This window comes from Epinephelus lanceolatus, chromosome 12, assembly GCF_041903045.1.
Source record: "Epinephelus lanceolatus isolate andai-2023 chromosome 12, ASM4190304v1, whole genome shotgun sequence".
In the NCBI taxonomy this organism is placed as follows: Eukaryota; Metazoa; Chordata; class Actinopteri; order Perciformes; family Serranidae; genus Epinephelus; species Epinephelus lanceolatus.
The window spans coordinates 28432639-28446025 of NC_135745.1; the positions used below are offsets into that span (position 1 = coordinate 28432639).

The 13387-nt window shown below is 40.5% G+C and overlaps 2 protein-coding genes across 2 annotated transcripts; one reads left to right on the plus strand and one right to left on the minus strand.

Annotated features, from left to right (window-relative positions):
• Positions 1-562: 562 nt before the first annotated feature.
• nsun4 (NOP2/Sun RNA methyltransferase 4) lies at positions 563-9144 on the minus strand. Its single transcript, XM_033650404.2, has 8 exons — positions 9027-9144; positions 6786-7005; positions 6534-6705; positions 6057-6211; positions 5791-5951; positions 5581-5705; positions 5309-5441; positions 563-3828 (listed from the first exon to the last, which is right to left on the minus strand). Exons 1-8 carry the CDS (start codon positions 9117-9119, stop codon positions 3685-3687), a joined length of 1203 nt encoding a protein of 400 aa, XP_033506295.1. The 5' UTR covers positions 9120-9144; the 3' UTR covers positions 563-3684.
• Positions 9145-9299: 155 nt separating this feature from the next.
• LOC117271885 (cytochrome b-c1 complex subunit 6, mitochondrial-like) lies at positions 9300-12446 on the plus strand. The gene is made up of 4 exons (XM_033650408.2): positions 9300-9444; positions 9850-9927; positions 11678-11839; positions 12025-12446. Exons 1-4 carry the CDS (start codon positions 9397-9399, stop codon positions 12055-12057), a joined length of 321 nt encoding a protein of 106 aa, XP_033506299.1. The 5' UTR covers positions 9300-9396; the 3' UTR covers positions 12058-12446.
• Positions 12447-13387: the final 941 nt, after the last annotated feature.

The window sequence follows — 13387 nt, forward strand, 5'->3', positions numbered from 1 at the left end:
GTACTGTGATACAAGTACCAGTGAAACATGTCATACATATCATCCTTTCACTCAATGTCAATAGACGACTGGATGCATGTAAAGGTAAATAGAAATTCAGAAATAAAAGGCAAAGATACAGCTATAAAATAAATGAATAAATAAATGTACCAAGGAAAAAAACTCTACAGTATGTAGCACCCTGTGGCTGAGAGCAGCAGCATCCTGCTGGGCTCAGTCTACACAGTGCATCTGCCACAAAGACCCCCACCGGTGAAATCCCCTCTCCCACCGCCAACTGGGACACACGTCTGATGTTCACCTCTGGGCTGGAAAACACCACAGCAGGACAGCAGCATCTGCTTTAAATACACACACACCTCACCTGAGTCACTGTGTGTTTTTACAAAGCATAAAGACACCTTAATGTTCATCTCCACTCAACACATTTAGACAATAAAGATCTGTAACACCTGTTTCTCTGAAGACATGCAAGTTTCAGTAGCTGTCATTTTGCTCAGTTTGAATATATATGGAGGTTGTTACTAATGACACATAATCATTCACTCAGCAACTTGTGAGGTGTGAGGTGAGAACATAACACTATTACAGTGTTTTGCATGTTTATTAGCAAAAAAAGCAACATTTAAATTGTATTTGAAGGCGCAAGAGAAGCACGGTTGTGTAGTTAAATCCATAATATTCATCTTTCTAATACACAGCATATGTCTCCCTAACACAGGCTTACACACAGGGACACAAATGCACAGCGGTTCATTGGCTAATTCAATAATAAAGCAGACAGCCGGTGGAGTCTATAGACAGGCAGAATGGAGAGTAACTCATCTCTAACAGTCTGCCGTCTCCTGAGTGTTAAAACATGTAAATTTATGTAAGAGCCCATAGGAAACACATATTTACAATACGTTTAGGTAATCACAAGATGTGCGAGGAGGCATTCAAGGCCCTGGAGACGAAAGCAGTCAATACAAAAATAGTTTTTATGTGTCATTAATTCCCTCTGCATTCCCAGATACATCCCCCTTTTACCGCAGTAATACAGTAATCACTCACAATCGCACAGGAAATTATCTGCACTCATCTGTGGAATAAAAAAGCGGAGGGGCAAAACAGGGCGAGACGTCCCATTTTAGCTCTCTGCTGCCTCTTTAATGTTCATCTGGGAGCCGCATGGCTGCCGTCCATCCCTGCACGGGGATGGGAGTCGGCTCCTGCACTTGGAGCAGCTTAATGACAGTGGGTATGGATGGTGGACTCGTTAGACACACACACACCTTTTTCACGCTACATTGCCTGGCCAGGACAACATAAAGGGTCATCGGCGGTGTGATGGTAAAAAGAGGCACCTCTGCGCTCACATTAGGCAGTGATAAGAGGAAACATTTCACCTCTGAGTGATGTCAATGCAAAACGGAGTCAATCCAGCTATTATAATGAAAGTTGCACAGATTCAGATGTGAGAAGCCAAATGGTCAAATAAGTCATTACCTGCCTGTTCATTACGGCCGCCTTCCGCACATATCGCGTTATTAGGCAAAGCCATCAAACCTGATGAATAACCATAGAACAAGCCAAACCCATTTCCAGTGGAGAGTTAAAGAGAGCAGGTAATTCTGATGGAAATGTGTGTTTCAGTAATGTGATCTCTGAGGACCTCCGTACTGGAGCTCCTGTCAACATATAACCTCTACAGACACATCCTCAAGTGTCCTCTAGTGGGAGCAGAGTACACTGTACAGGATGCTGTGAATCTTTAGCTACTGTTGCCTCCTACAGGAGGGAAATACAACTACAGTTAAAGAGACACTTTGCAAAGCTGGTTTAGTCCAAATATGTTTTAAAATCAGGGTTTAAAAAAAGGTAACTTTTAAACTTGGACCCTACTTTTCCATGTGTCTGTGTCACAGTGTCTAATGGAGCTTGGTCCAGTATGAAGCAAGATCATTGCAGTAAACAGGCCGCAATGGAAACACTTTGGGAATTGGTGCAACGTGAATTTACATCCACCGTAAGTGCTTGTTTTTGCTACTGTCAGGCTCGGATTGTTATTCAAAGTGTCTGACAACATTATGGAAAGGATCCCTACAGAGATAGACCTTTTTGTTTAACTGGAAACAGCTCCAAATTCCTCATTATCAAACCCACCAGGGTTCAATTTAAATTCATTAACAGTCATTGTAGCGTGTATAGAGCCAGCTTATGTTCACATCTAACTGGGTGTATTAAGGGTTTATTTCAAACAAACTAGAGCTGGTGATTGCTGGAACACTGGAAAGACAAACCAAGATGGCTTTTGTGAGTTTTATTTTGTGTCTTTCAACTCTGAATGAAGTGTGTTTTACAATGACAGTCACAGGAGAATATTTTATACAAGACAAACTTAAAGGGTAACTCTGGTATTTTTCAACCTGGACCCTATTTTCTGATGTTTTTGTGTCTAAGTGAGTAATGGGAACGACAGTTTTTGAAAATGGTGCAGTATTGAGTCAGAGCGCTGCAGCCAGCAGATGCAAAACAGGCTGCAGTGTAACCACTTGGGGCATTTGATCACCATCAATGTCCATCCATTAAAGTACTTGTTTTTGCCACTGACAGGCTCAGGTTGTTTTCTTAAGTGTCTGACAACATTATGGAAAAGACCCCTACAGAGATAGACCTTTTTGTTAAAGCCCCAAATTACTTTTGCCAAACCCACCAGACTCATTTAAATAAACAGTAATTTTATCATTGTAACACACAGTTCATTTTAAGCCGACAGAAACAAAATAAAACTCACAAAAACTGTCTTGGTTCATCTTTACACTGGTCCAACATTTACCAACTCTGTTTTGGTTGAAAATTCACCCAGTTAGATGTGAAAACATGCTGGCTCTATACATGCTAAAATTACTCTTTATTTAAATGGAGTTTGGTGGGTTTTGCTATGGTGATTTCAGGGCTGTTTCTGGTTAAACAAAAAGGATCTTACTCTTTAACAAAAGGTCTATCTCTGTAGGGATCCTTTCTATAATGTTGTCAGACACTTACAATAACAGTGTGAGCCTGTCAGTGGCAAAAACAAACACTTAAAGTGGATGTAAATTGATGTTGCACCAATGTCCCGAGTGTTTATATTGCTGCCTGTTAACTTCAGTGATCTTGCTTCATACTGGACCAAGCTCCATTAGTCACTGTGACACAAAAACACAACAGCCTGAGCCTGTCAGTTTCAAAAACAAGCACTTTTATTGGACGTAAATTGACGATGCACAATTATCCATCAATATAACACTGCAACCTGTTTCGCTCAACACTATAATCAGTTTCAAAAATATTGTGGTCTACATTACTCACACAGACACAGGCTGAAAAATATTGAATACTCTATACTGAACAGGCCATCATTGTTGGTTGAGTCCAAAAGTCTGCTTTAAAAAAAAAAAAAGTACTTCAGTGCTGTCCACAGTAATGTCACGGTCCAGGTCCTTCAACAGGATTCTTTGCGTTTTCTGTCACATTCTGTCGTCCAGTGTTTCAACAGTCCTTCACCGCGATGAAAACATCTCCTTCAACTGTGCTCCAACACTTACAGTTTATATATAGAAACGAGGATCATCTCATTAGTCCATAAAGCAGTAAAAAAAAAAAAGAGTCATTCAAATGTCCAAAAGCTTTCAGGCAAAGTTGTCCATCAGTCCACACAGTCTATGTGAGCCTCCTCAGCTTGCACATGTAGATGGGGCCAAAGTTAGCGGCTAAGTGCGGGACGACCATCTCACCCAGGTGAAGGTCGGGGGCGAAGTGAAAGGTTTTCCTAAACATGTGTGTGAGGGGTCGCAGATCAACAACCTGAATGTATATATCACCAGCACAAGGGAGGGAAAGGGAGAATAAAAAGGTGAAATTATGTGTTGTAATTTGGTTTCATATATTTATATTAAGAAAGACCTGATATTCCAGAGGTCAGAAAGCTGATGACAGTTTATCTTCCACTACTGGTGAGTCATATCGTTGAAGTAAGGGATAATGGGGCCCTTTGAGGTGTCCATTATGGGGAATGGGGCAAAGTACGGCTGCATCCTGATTATGGACATCTCAGAGGGCATTACCTCACTTACACCATGGTCACTTGCCAAAGGAAAAAAATACATATATATTCATTTATCTTTTCATGCATTTTACAATCAAAATCGTTTCACAAGTAATAACTCAGGTTCACTGGTAACACCTCAGGGGTTCTCTTACAGAGAAAAGTATTTGCCAAAGTATTATTTAGATCGTCCATCTGTGTTTTTATTAATTTGTCATTACGATCAGATAAGCCAAAAGTAATTTGTGAACTAGGTGCTTTTTTTTAAGAATGTCCTTCCTCTGTTTAAGTAACACTGGTTGTACTTTAGCCACACAGCGTGCCATTGTTTTGTTATTGTATGTAATGCCTGCTCTCCATACCGTGTGATATGGTCATGAGTCAAATAAATGAAATGAAAATGTTATTCACTTCTCTAGTAAACAGGACTAACCTTCGATATGACTTGGCAATGGGAGACATGTCTAATCTGCTCAGCTCATAGAACCCTTGGGTTCAGCTGTGAGCCAGAAAGCTAACGTTAGCAAGATACACAGTCAGTAACACTGTGTACAGAATCAGAATTCAGAATTAAAGAAAGAAGAAATAAGAAGTATGTAGAAATAAAAAGATAAAACCATGTGCATCATGCTTCAATTTTCACACCTGTATGTGAAATATTTAAAAATAAAATATGTGTAATATGCCGAGTATGTACTTCGTGTTAAAAATATGTTCCTTATGCAACATTGCAATGTATAAAACTAGTATGTAAAGTTATAAAATAAAGTTTTATAAATGAAATATGTGCATCATCATCATAGTGTTTCTGTCGGCCACAGCCTGAAGTTGAATAGTTATGAGATGATCACTGATGTGATACACAGTTCAGAGGGCCAGTTTGTGTGTTACAGTCTCCATCCTGTGGTGCTCAGAGGACGAGGCACTGAAGGACTACACTCAGTGCTGGATATGAATTATAAAAAAAGGCCTTGGCTGCATCCCTATTGCTATGGTTACTCATAATAGATACCGGCTGATACAATTATGTAGTCAGCACATTCATTTAGAACAGTAAACAGACAGCTGCACCAAAACTATTTAGTAGGTGTCCGTCATTAGGTTTTAATGGACACCATGCAGCCTATCAGAATCAAGCATTCACTCAAACCATGGTATAATCTCTGATATATCGTTGACACTGACAGTGTGTGTGTGTATGTGTGTGTGTGTGCGTGTGTGTGTGTGTGTGTGTCTGACCTGAAGGTTTATGCCGTGGTTCTCCCGAGCCAAGTGGACAGCCTGCTCCACCACACCCAGGTTCTGGATTTGAGACAGTGTGCATGTGGAGTAGAGGATCTCCCCACCTGGACAAGCTGCTTTGATTCCCGCCCTGCACGATGAAGATGAAGAGAGGGTGTGTTCACTTCATCAAGAATAATCATGTTCACTTGTAGCTCTGCTGTACATTGATGTGACAAAGGTAACCACATAAATAACTACACTATATTTTTATTTTCACTAAAACTTACAGCAACAGCTCCAGCTGCAGCTGCGGCAGCCTTTGTCTCTCGCTGGTCCTACTCTTACTAAATATATTGTTGTCGTCCTCCATCAGTGAGTGTCTATCTGTGGTGCACGGGACGTCAACAAGGACCTGAAGACAGAGAGGAAACCAGGAGGTGGACAAAGTGCTGCTATTTGGATAATCACTGAAACATAATTACACCACACTGGCTTACTCTGTCAAAAGTGTTCCTTTCGATTTCCCCCCACTTGGTGCCATCGAAGGAGGTGATGCGCAGTTTGCCGTCTGTCAAAAACGGCTTAGGAATGTAGCCGTGCAGCACTTTTCTCAGTCGTAACGTCCGAGACACTGAGCTGTCATTTACACACAAGAAACCTTTAACACAGACGATGGAGGGTTAAGTACATCTGACTGACAGACAGACAGACAGACAGAACAACATTACATGGTGTCACAGAAAGATGAGAGCAGTCCTCTTACCTACAGACTGGCTCTGAAGCAAAGCCAGGGTTTTGCCTCCCGGAGCAGCGCAGAGGTCAAGCACATTGTGACCTTCTCGCACATCCAGCGCAAGACAAGGCAGCACAGATGCTGCGTCCATCAGGTAGTAACTCAACAACCCAAACATGTCGGGGCTTTAGGGGACACAAGGACAAGGAATCAAACTTTAAACACTTCAGTTAATAACTGCCACATTTCTCATTTGAAGGAGAGCACTGTCTTCGAAATGTTGGACCACTTTGACTTACTAAACCACTTTTAAACTTAATATATAAACACTAAAAAATATGATCAACTTATCAACTTAAAATCTACCAGGCTTGAAAAAGGATTTTAAAACAGGGCTAATGTCTGTGTTTTCTGATAACTAACAGCTGAAGGAAATATTTAGACCCAGAGTTCACATATCAAAATATTTTTGATTTTGAATTTTTGTCCACGAACAGATGAGCTCACCTAGCAGGCTTGAATCTTGTGATATTCCCTCTTGGAAACACAAAGCACTTGATGTTCGGACTGAGCTGCAGAGGAGAAAGCTGCTGACCAACAGTGTCAGACTTCTTCAAAGAAACACCACCAGATCCCTCCTTGGCTGCAACCTCAGATTCTTGCTCCAAGCACGGCTGAGCTGCAGAAACAAAGAGGAATATTAAATTTGCTTGATATAGCATTAGCAGGTAGAGTGAGCCTTGGGAAATCCACACCTACCCACTGTATCTGTGTCACTGGGGAAGTCTCTGCATCCCTGGGCTTCCAGGTCCGCCAGAGCTGCATTATCGGAGAAATGATTGATCAGGGCTCCGTATTTCCTCTCTGACAGCAAGGCGACTCGGACGGATGGCCACAGCGGCCCCAGTTGGGGGCCGTAGGTGGCATCAAAGTGCTGCAGGGCCAGACTGGTGGGAGGGTGCTTGGTACGTGTGGTGGCCTGTTGGCAAAGGAAGAGAAAGTATTTAGTTCTTTTATCTAAGTAAAAATACTAATACCACACTGTGATAATACTCTGTTACAAGTTAAAGTTCTGTGTCAAATATGTTACTCAAGTAAAAGGAGGAATAACTTGGAAAATGTTCTTAGGGTATTAGAAAAATTTGAAAAATAAGATTAGATTAAATTTTTATGCATAGATCTTGATTCGTAAAGTAACTAGTAGCTAAAGCTTTCAGATAAATGTAGTAAAGTAAAAAGTACAATAATCCCCACAGTATGTTGTGGAGTAAAAGTATAAAGTAGCAATAAAACAGAGGTCTCATATAAAGTGCAAGTTCCTCAAATTTGTACTTGAGTCAGTGGCGTATGGTAGTTAGGACGAGCACCATTGCACATTATTACAATGGCCTCCAGTGCAAGATTTGAGTCTAAACTAGCTACAACTTGACATCGGACAACATCAACATTCACATTACCCAGAAATCATCAGCACAAATCTGTATATGACAAAAATACCAAATAAAATAAGAAAGTATTCATTAAATTAAATATTTTGAGCCCGGTCTCACTCTGAAGTCGTCGAAATCTGGCACTTGGGCAGTGACTTGCAGCATCAGAAACCAACGAAAAAAGGTGTCCTTTAACGTCGGCATGATACATGGCTGGTTGCCGTATAGTTTAACAGTGCCCAGCTGCGTCAGGGGGAAACACGCCGGGACAAGGACCAAGGTTAAGGCAGCGAAAGTCCAACTGGGGCGAACGGGAGGAGTGGTGGATGGGTCCAACAAACACCGACTTTCACCCCAGAGAAAGGTGTTCGCGTCCTTTAAGATTCTAAAGCCAAACCCTGTTTTTTTTTCCTCACCCTAACATGTGTTTTCGTTTGCCTAAACCCAACCATGCATGTGTGTTGTTGAAGGGGAAAAAAGTTCATTTGCAGTGTTGTATCGACATAGTGCGAATATTTTGAAAGACAGTGTATGTAAACGTTAAATTTCCTGTGAAAACAGAAGTGTATTTTGAAAGAAGACAATGCATGTAACAGGTAGAACTTGACACGGCAATCCAGAATGTCAACAACCAACACACCCAGGGTACCTTGCACGTCGTATGTGAACGTGGAAAGCCCATGACCAAAACGTCAATATGTGACGAGGTCAGAGTGAGAATGTGATATTATTTATGGTTTATTTGTGGTTTAAGTATACTTTACATACAACTACAAAACTTTTATAGTTGTATGTAAAGTATACTTAGAATTTTACTGTCGCAGCTGGCCTCACTTTTTTTAATTTAACACGAGTTCTTCTTTGAACATGGGTGTATTTTTGAGGTGGCAATCTAAATGAGTTACAAGAGCCTGTTCTCTGGCTAACATGCTGTTAGAGGGCCTGCTCTCTTTACGGGCCCCTCTGTCCCATGGGCCTCTGTGCAACAATGATTTAAGTACTACCGTAAATGTATTTAGTTACATCCCACTACTGCTTGTCTGGGAGCAAGGAGGTCAAACCAGTGATTTTAAATGTTTGCTCGCACTGATGTTCTCATTTGTTTCTATAGTTCACTTAGTTAAATGAAACATGTAAATGAAAGTGCATGGATCATGGGTAACTCAAAGACCATGTCAGTGTACAGTTTTATATTAATCAATGCAAATTCTGCTAAAAAGATATATATCTTATTACACTGTAGGTTATGCGAGTTCAACAAGTTCATGTATGTTGTATACTTGCCAGTTTCATTAGTTGACTGTGTCTGCCATACTGTCATTTATTGTCACACTACTTTTAAATTTAAGGGGCTAACATTTTCGGTCCAACTCTCGTCTATTACATTTCCACGGCCTTAACAGTTAGTATCCAAATGTGAAACCTATTTTTAAATATTTACTCGATTTTACTGTGTGGCCACACATTCTGTTCAGCTCCAAACATAAAGGTCGTTGACACGTCTGAGGAGTTGTTTTACAGTTAGCGGCCATTATCAACTGCTTTATTTGTTAATAAATTGACAACATACCCATTTCTGCTTCATTCGGTTTCGTCTTGGCGTGAAACACCTTAAATCTTTAACTTTCCTCAGCAGGAGCCTGCTGTCCAAGAGCAGCGCCATCTTGTTGTGCGACAGGTATTCAGTCCGTCTTCGCTCCTACACCCGAAACAAACGTTCCGAATGTATTGCCCATGTGTGGGCGGGCCTTACTCAAAATCCAAGTCGCTGATTGGATTAGAGCGAGTTGAGTAATCACCCTTAACCAATAGAAAACTACGTCCGGTGATCCTTCTAGTTGTTTCCTGCGCGTGAACGACCTCACGTCCTCAACGAAAAGCAGCGCCGCTGTCGAGCTGTCCTCTGTCGGGGTTTTTGGGTGAATTTCAGAGCTGTAATCATGGTTTTTGAGCGGAAGATGATCACTTACGACGACCCCGACGACGAGGTACTGAAAAAGACTTTTATTTGTATTTTTAGCCGCTTTTTGTGTGTGTGTTTGGCTATGTTACTCAACTCTGCTGGTCTGTTAAGCGGTGTAACGAGTGTCGTGTCCTCCTTTCACCTGGAGTATCAAGCGTGGACGGCTGATTAAATTATAAAACTGTACATTAGTCTATTTTTTCACATAACGTTATATTTCCGCAGTTTTGCTGCGGTAGGTCCAGAGTACCTCTCAAATATATGTAAGAGTTAACACAGGTGGTTGCTATTGGTTTTTTGGATGTTCATCACTTGGTATAGCTACAAAACTATAGATGCTCCTCAAACCTAAAACATGTGCTACTGTAATAAGTGTTTTACTTGTATGATTTTAAAAAATTAAAGTAATTAAATGTTCATTACTGATCAGGAGGAAGATGCCCCAGCTGAGGAAGAAGAGGGGGGAGAGGAGGAAGAGGAGGAAGAGGAAGAAGAGGAAGACATGGTGGTAAGTTTGCTCTTCATATAACGGATGAATATCTTTGAGTACAACCCAAACACTCACCTGCCATCACACTCAAAACTCTCAGAAATAAACTACAGAAATGTTTAAAGTATAGACACTAGTCACCTTAAATAACTGTATAGGTATTGACAGATATTTAAAGGTCACCTATTAGGAAAAAGTCAAATTTCCAGGTCTTTATTTTTATTATAAAGTAGGTAGGAACTATGTAAATACAGGGAAGGTATCAAAATGCTTCATCCACAGTCCATATTCAGAAACTGTGCCCTTAAACGAGCTGTTAGGATGTCCATGAAGTTATGATGTCACAACTATACCATATGGTAAAAAAAGATTTCCGCACACTTGCATCTATGTAGTGTTTCACATTATTTGTTAAGCTTTCGGTCTGCTTGACCTTCGTCAGAGCACACAAAGGTCAAGTAAACCAAAAGCTTAACAAATAAAGTGAAACACTGCATAGATGCAAGTGTGCGGAATTTTTTTTAATTTTATACCATTTTGGACTCATTGATGTTTTTCAGCACTTTGTCAAGACTGAGCTGGTGGAGCAGTAGCTAGTTTGCATAACTATACCATATAAAAGTAGAAAGTGCCACAACAGTGCCGTTACAGTCATTGCCCTGCTTCGGTGACTGTGCAAAGATGCCCAGAGCAATGATATTGAAGACCTGGAAACACTGATCAATCAGAGCAAACTGGGCTTTTACGAGAGTTGGGGCTTAAAAACAGGTGCTACAACTGAGTGTTACAGGGTGAATCCATGTATATTCAGGCAGACAGTATGAGGAAAATAAAGTGTATTTTGAACGTCAAAGCATGTTAATATGTTCTAGTTAAAAAGCAGTTGAAAATGAGCATGATAAGGGACCTTTAAGGACAGAAATGAGTGAAATAAAAAAAGGCCAACATGGTGGGCAGAGAAGACACGAGCTCACATTCAAGTTATGTGATAATTAGGTTTGTATATTCCGCTATAAGACAGTACAGAATCTGACTTTTTCCATACATACATCACTGTAGTTGTGTTTCAGTCAGTGGTGGAACGTAAGATACATTTACTGAAATACTGAACTTACTAACTTTATTAACTACACCACTTTAATTCAGAGCCAAAATATTATACTTTATACTTCACTACACTCATTTGATATCTTTACTTACTTTTCAGAATCAGATTAATAATACAAAATAAAATTAACAATGAATTATTAAAGGTTAAGATATGACTTAATTGATCCTAGGCGGAAATTCACAAGCTACCCAGCATTGTGTAATTACAGTTAGCCCTCCCTTAACAAGCGGCAACAAGTTACATACGTATTGTCTAAAATTATAATCTGAAAATGTAATACACATTCTGAAATTAACAGTTCTGCAGTATCAGTAGTTTCTGATGACAATATTTTTGTACTTTTAGTTAAGTAAAACTTGATATGAGTACTTCATCCAGAATCACCCTCATTAACAACAATCATCATTCTGTGCATTGTGCTTAAATATCAGTTTGAGCATCAAGCTTGATTTGCCAAAGACTTTAAGAAATGTTTTGCCTAAGATTGAAAAATTGGGCTTCAGTATCACAAGTGGAGACAACGAATTAAGTTGCTGACAGCAGCTGTAGTGTCAACACTTAATCGTCAGTCATGTGACTGGTTAATTTTTTTGGGAATAATAATATAGGGGATGATGAAGAACCATGATAGCCACATGTGCTTTTTGTGCCCCTCAGGACCCTCTTGATGCGATACGAGCCAAGTGTGAGGAGACCGAACACTGTGTGCACTACAAGGAGCTTCTGGAGACGTGTGAAGCCCGAGTCGGCTCGAGATCCAACACCACGGAGGAATGCACGGAAGAACTCTTCGACTTCCTGCATGCACGGGACCATTGTGTAAGTGTGTTGGAACCAAAAAGAGGGTGGAAGTGGAGAAAATACGATGTACACTTCTTTTTTCTCTTTAAGTGCCCAAAGTATATAAGAAACCAGACTACATGTGAATTGAGTTTTGAAAGAGCTCATTTTTGTGTCGTTGTTGACCAGTGAACATACTAAATGTGTCTCCTCTCTGTTTACAGGTAGCACACAAGCTGTTCCATAAAGTGAAATGAAACATCCAGTCCAGCTTCCACCACTTCCAGCTGTAGAATCTATTTATCTGCTAAAATTGTAAAATAATTAATCAGGGCCATTCTGTTGTTGTTCTCCTGTGTATTAATGTAAATTTCTTCTCTGAGATCCCTGCACTAACTACATGCCCCCCTCTGTGTACAGTGTTCACGTGTGTAGATGGGGTCAGACGCAGCATGTAACATATGAGTTGCTGCTTGTTTTAGTAATGAGTGCTTTGAAGTTGTCGAGGGTCGTGCAGAGAAAAGGCTCAAACTCTCACTGTGGTCACTTCATTTGCAAAAGCAAGTAGGCTGCTCTGGCAATGCATATTTACCTCAGGTTTGGTCACGGATACACTCTAACAGGGAAATAAAGATTTACTTTGGTTTCCAGTTTGTCTGAGTCACATCATTTTAACACATTTGATTCTTCTGTGGTACACGTGGAAGTGACTGACTGTATACTTAACTTTGTCTCTAGTGGTTATGGATCTGATGTGAGAGAAAATGTGTCAGATTTGGGAACACAGTTGAGTAATAGGGATACATTAAAGTCACTATTAGGCCTGTCACGATAATTATCACTTTCAAGGTCTGCAAAAATTAGGTCATATCCATATATTCTATGATATTGCCCATTGTGTTGACATGTATATTTGTTTGCATAAAAAAAAAAAAAAGCCACCAGCATGATGCCAGAATAAACAGCAGGGTTCTCCCAGCCATTATAAGACTTGGGTTTTGGCATTTTTTAATAGCACCACATGAATGGAAAAAAAAATCTGCTGAGACATGTTTTACTATCATTTCTGGTTGAGCTGCTTCTGTCAGAGTTAAACCATTGGGCGAGGCTCCTCCACACACACACACACACACACACACACACACACACACACTCTTATGTCTTGCTTACTAAGGATATCTTAATTGTTTTTCACTTTTCTATTCCAGTGTCTAAATGTTCTTAAGAATAAGAAGCTGATGTTGGGTGAGAGGCAGGGTACACTCTGGACAGGTTGCCAGACTATCACAGGGCTGACACATAGAGACAGACAACCATTCACACCTACGGACAATTTAGAGTCACCAGTTAACCTGCATGTCTTTGGACTGTGGGAGGAAGCTGGAGTACCTGGAGAAAACCCACGCTGACACAGGGAGAACATGCAAACTCCGCACAGAAGGGCTCCCCCACCCTGGGTTTGAACCAGGAACCCTGTTGCTGTGAGGTGACGGTGCTAACCACACAATTTTAATACCACGCACTAACACTATGACGCTATATGGCCCTAAAATGACAATAATATCTATCACAATTATTTCTGGGACA

What these genes read in the sequence shown, in the direction of transcription:
- nsun4 (XM_033650404.2), bottom strand. Translation starts at nt 9,119, where the DNA reads ATGGCGCTGCTCTTGGACAGCAGGCTCCTGCTGAGGAAAGTTAAAGAT. An exon ending in GCTTCAGAGCCAGTCTGTAG is followed by an intron (nt 5,952 to 6,056) that starts GTAAGAGGACTG and finishes TCTGTGTTAAAG; the next exon opens with GTTTCTTGTGTGTAAATGAC. An exon ending in ACCACGGCATAAACCTTCAG is followed by an intron (nt 3,829 to 5,308) that starts GTCAGACACACA and finishes ATATACATTCAG; the next exon opens with GTTGTTGATCTGCGACCCCT.
- LOC117271885 (XM_033650408.2), top strand. Translation starts at nt 9,397, where the DNA reads ATGGTTTTTGAGCGGAAGATGATCACTTACGACGACCCCGACGACGAG. An exon ending in AAGAAGAGGAAGACATGGTG is followed by an intron (nt 9,928 to 11,677) that starts GTAAGTTTGCTC and finishes TGTGCCCCTCAG; the next exon opens with GACCCTCTTGATGCGATACG. An exon ending in TGCATGCACGGGACCATTGT is followed by an intron (nt 11,840 to 12,024) that starts GTAAGTGTGTTG and finishes CTCTGTTTACAG; the next exon opens with GTAGCACACAAGCTGTTCCA.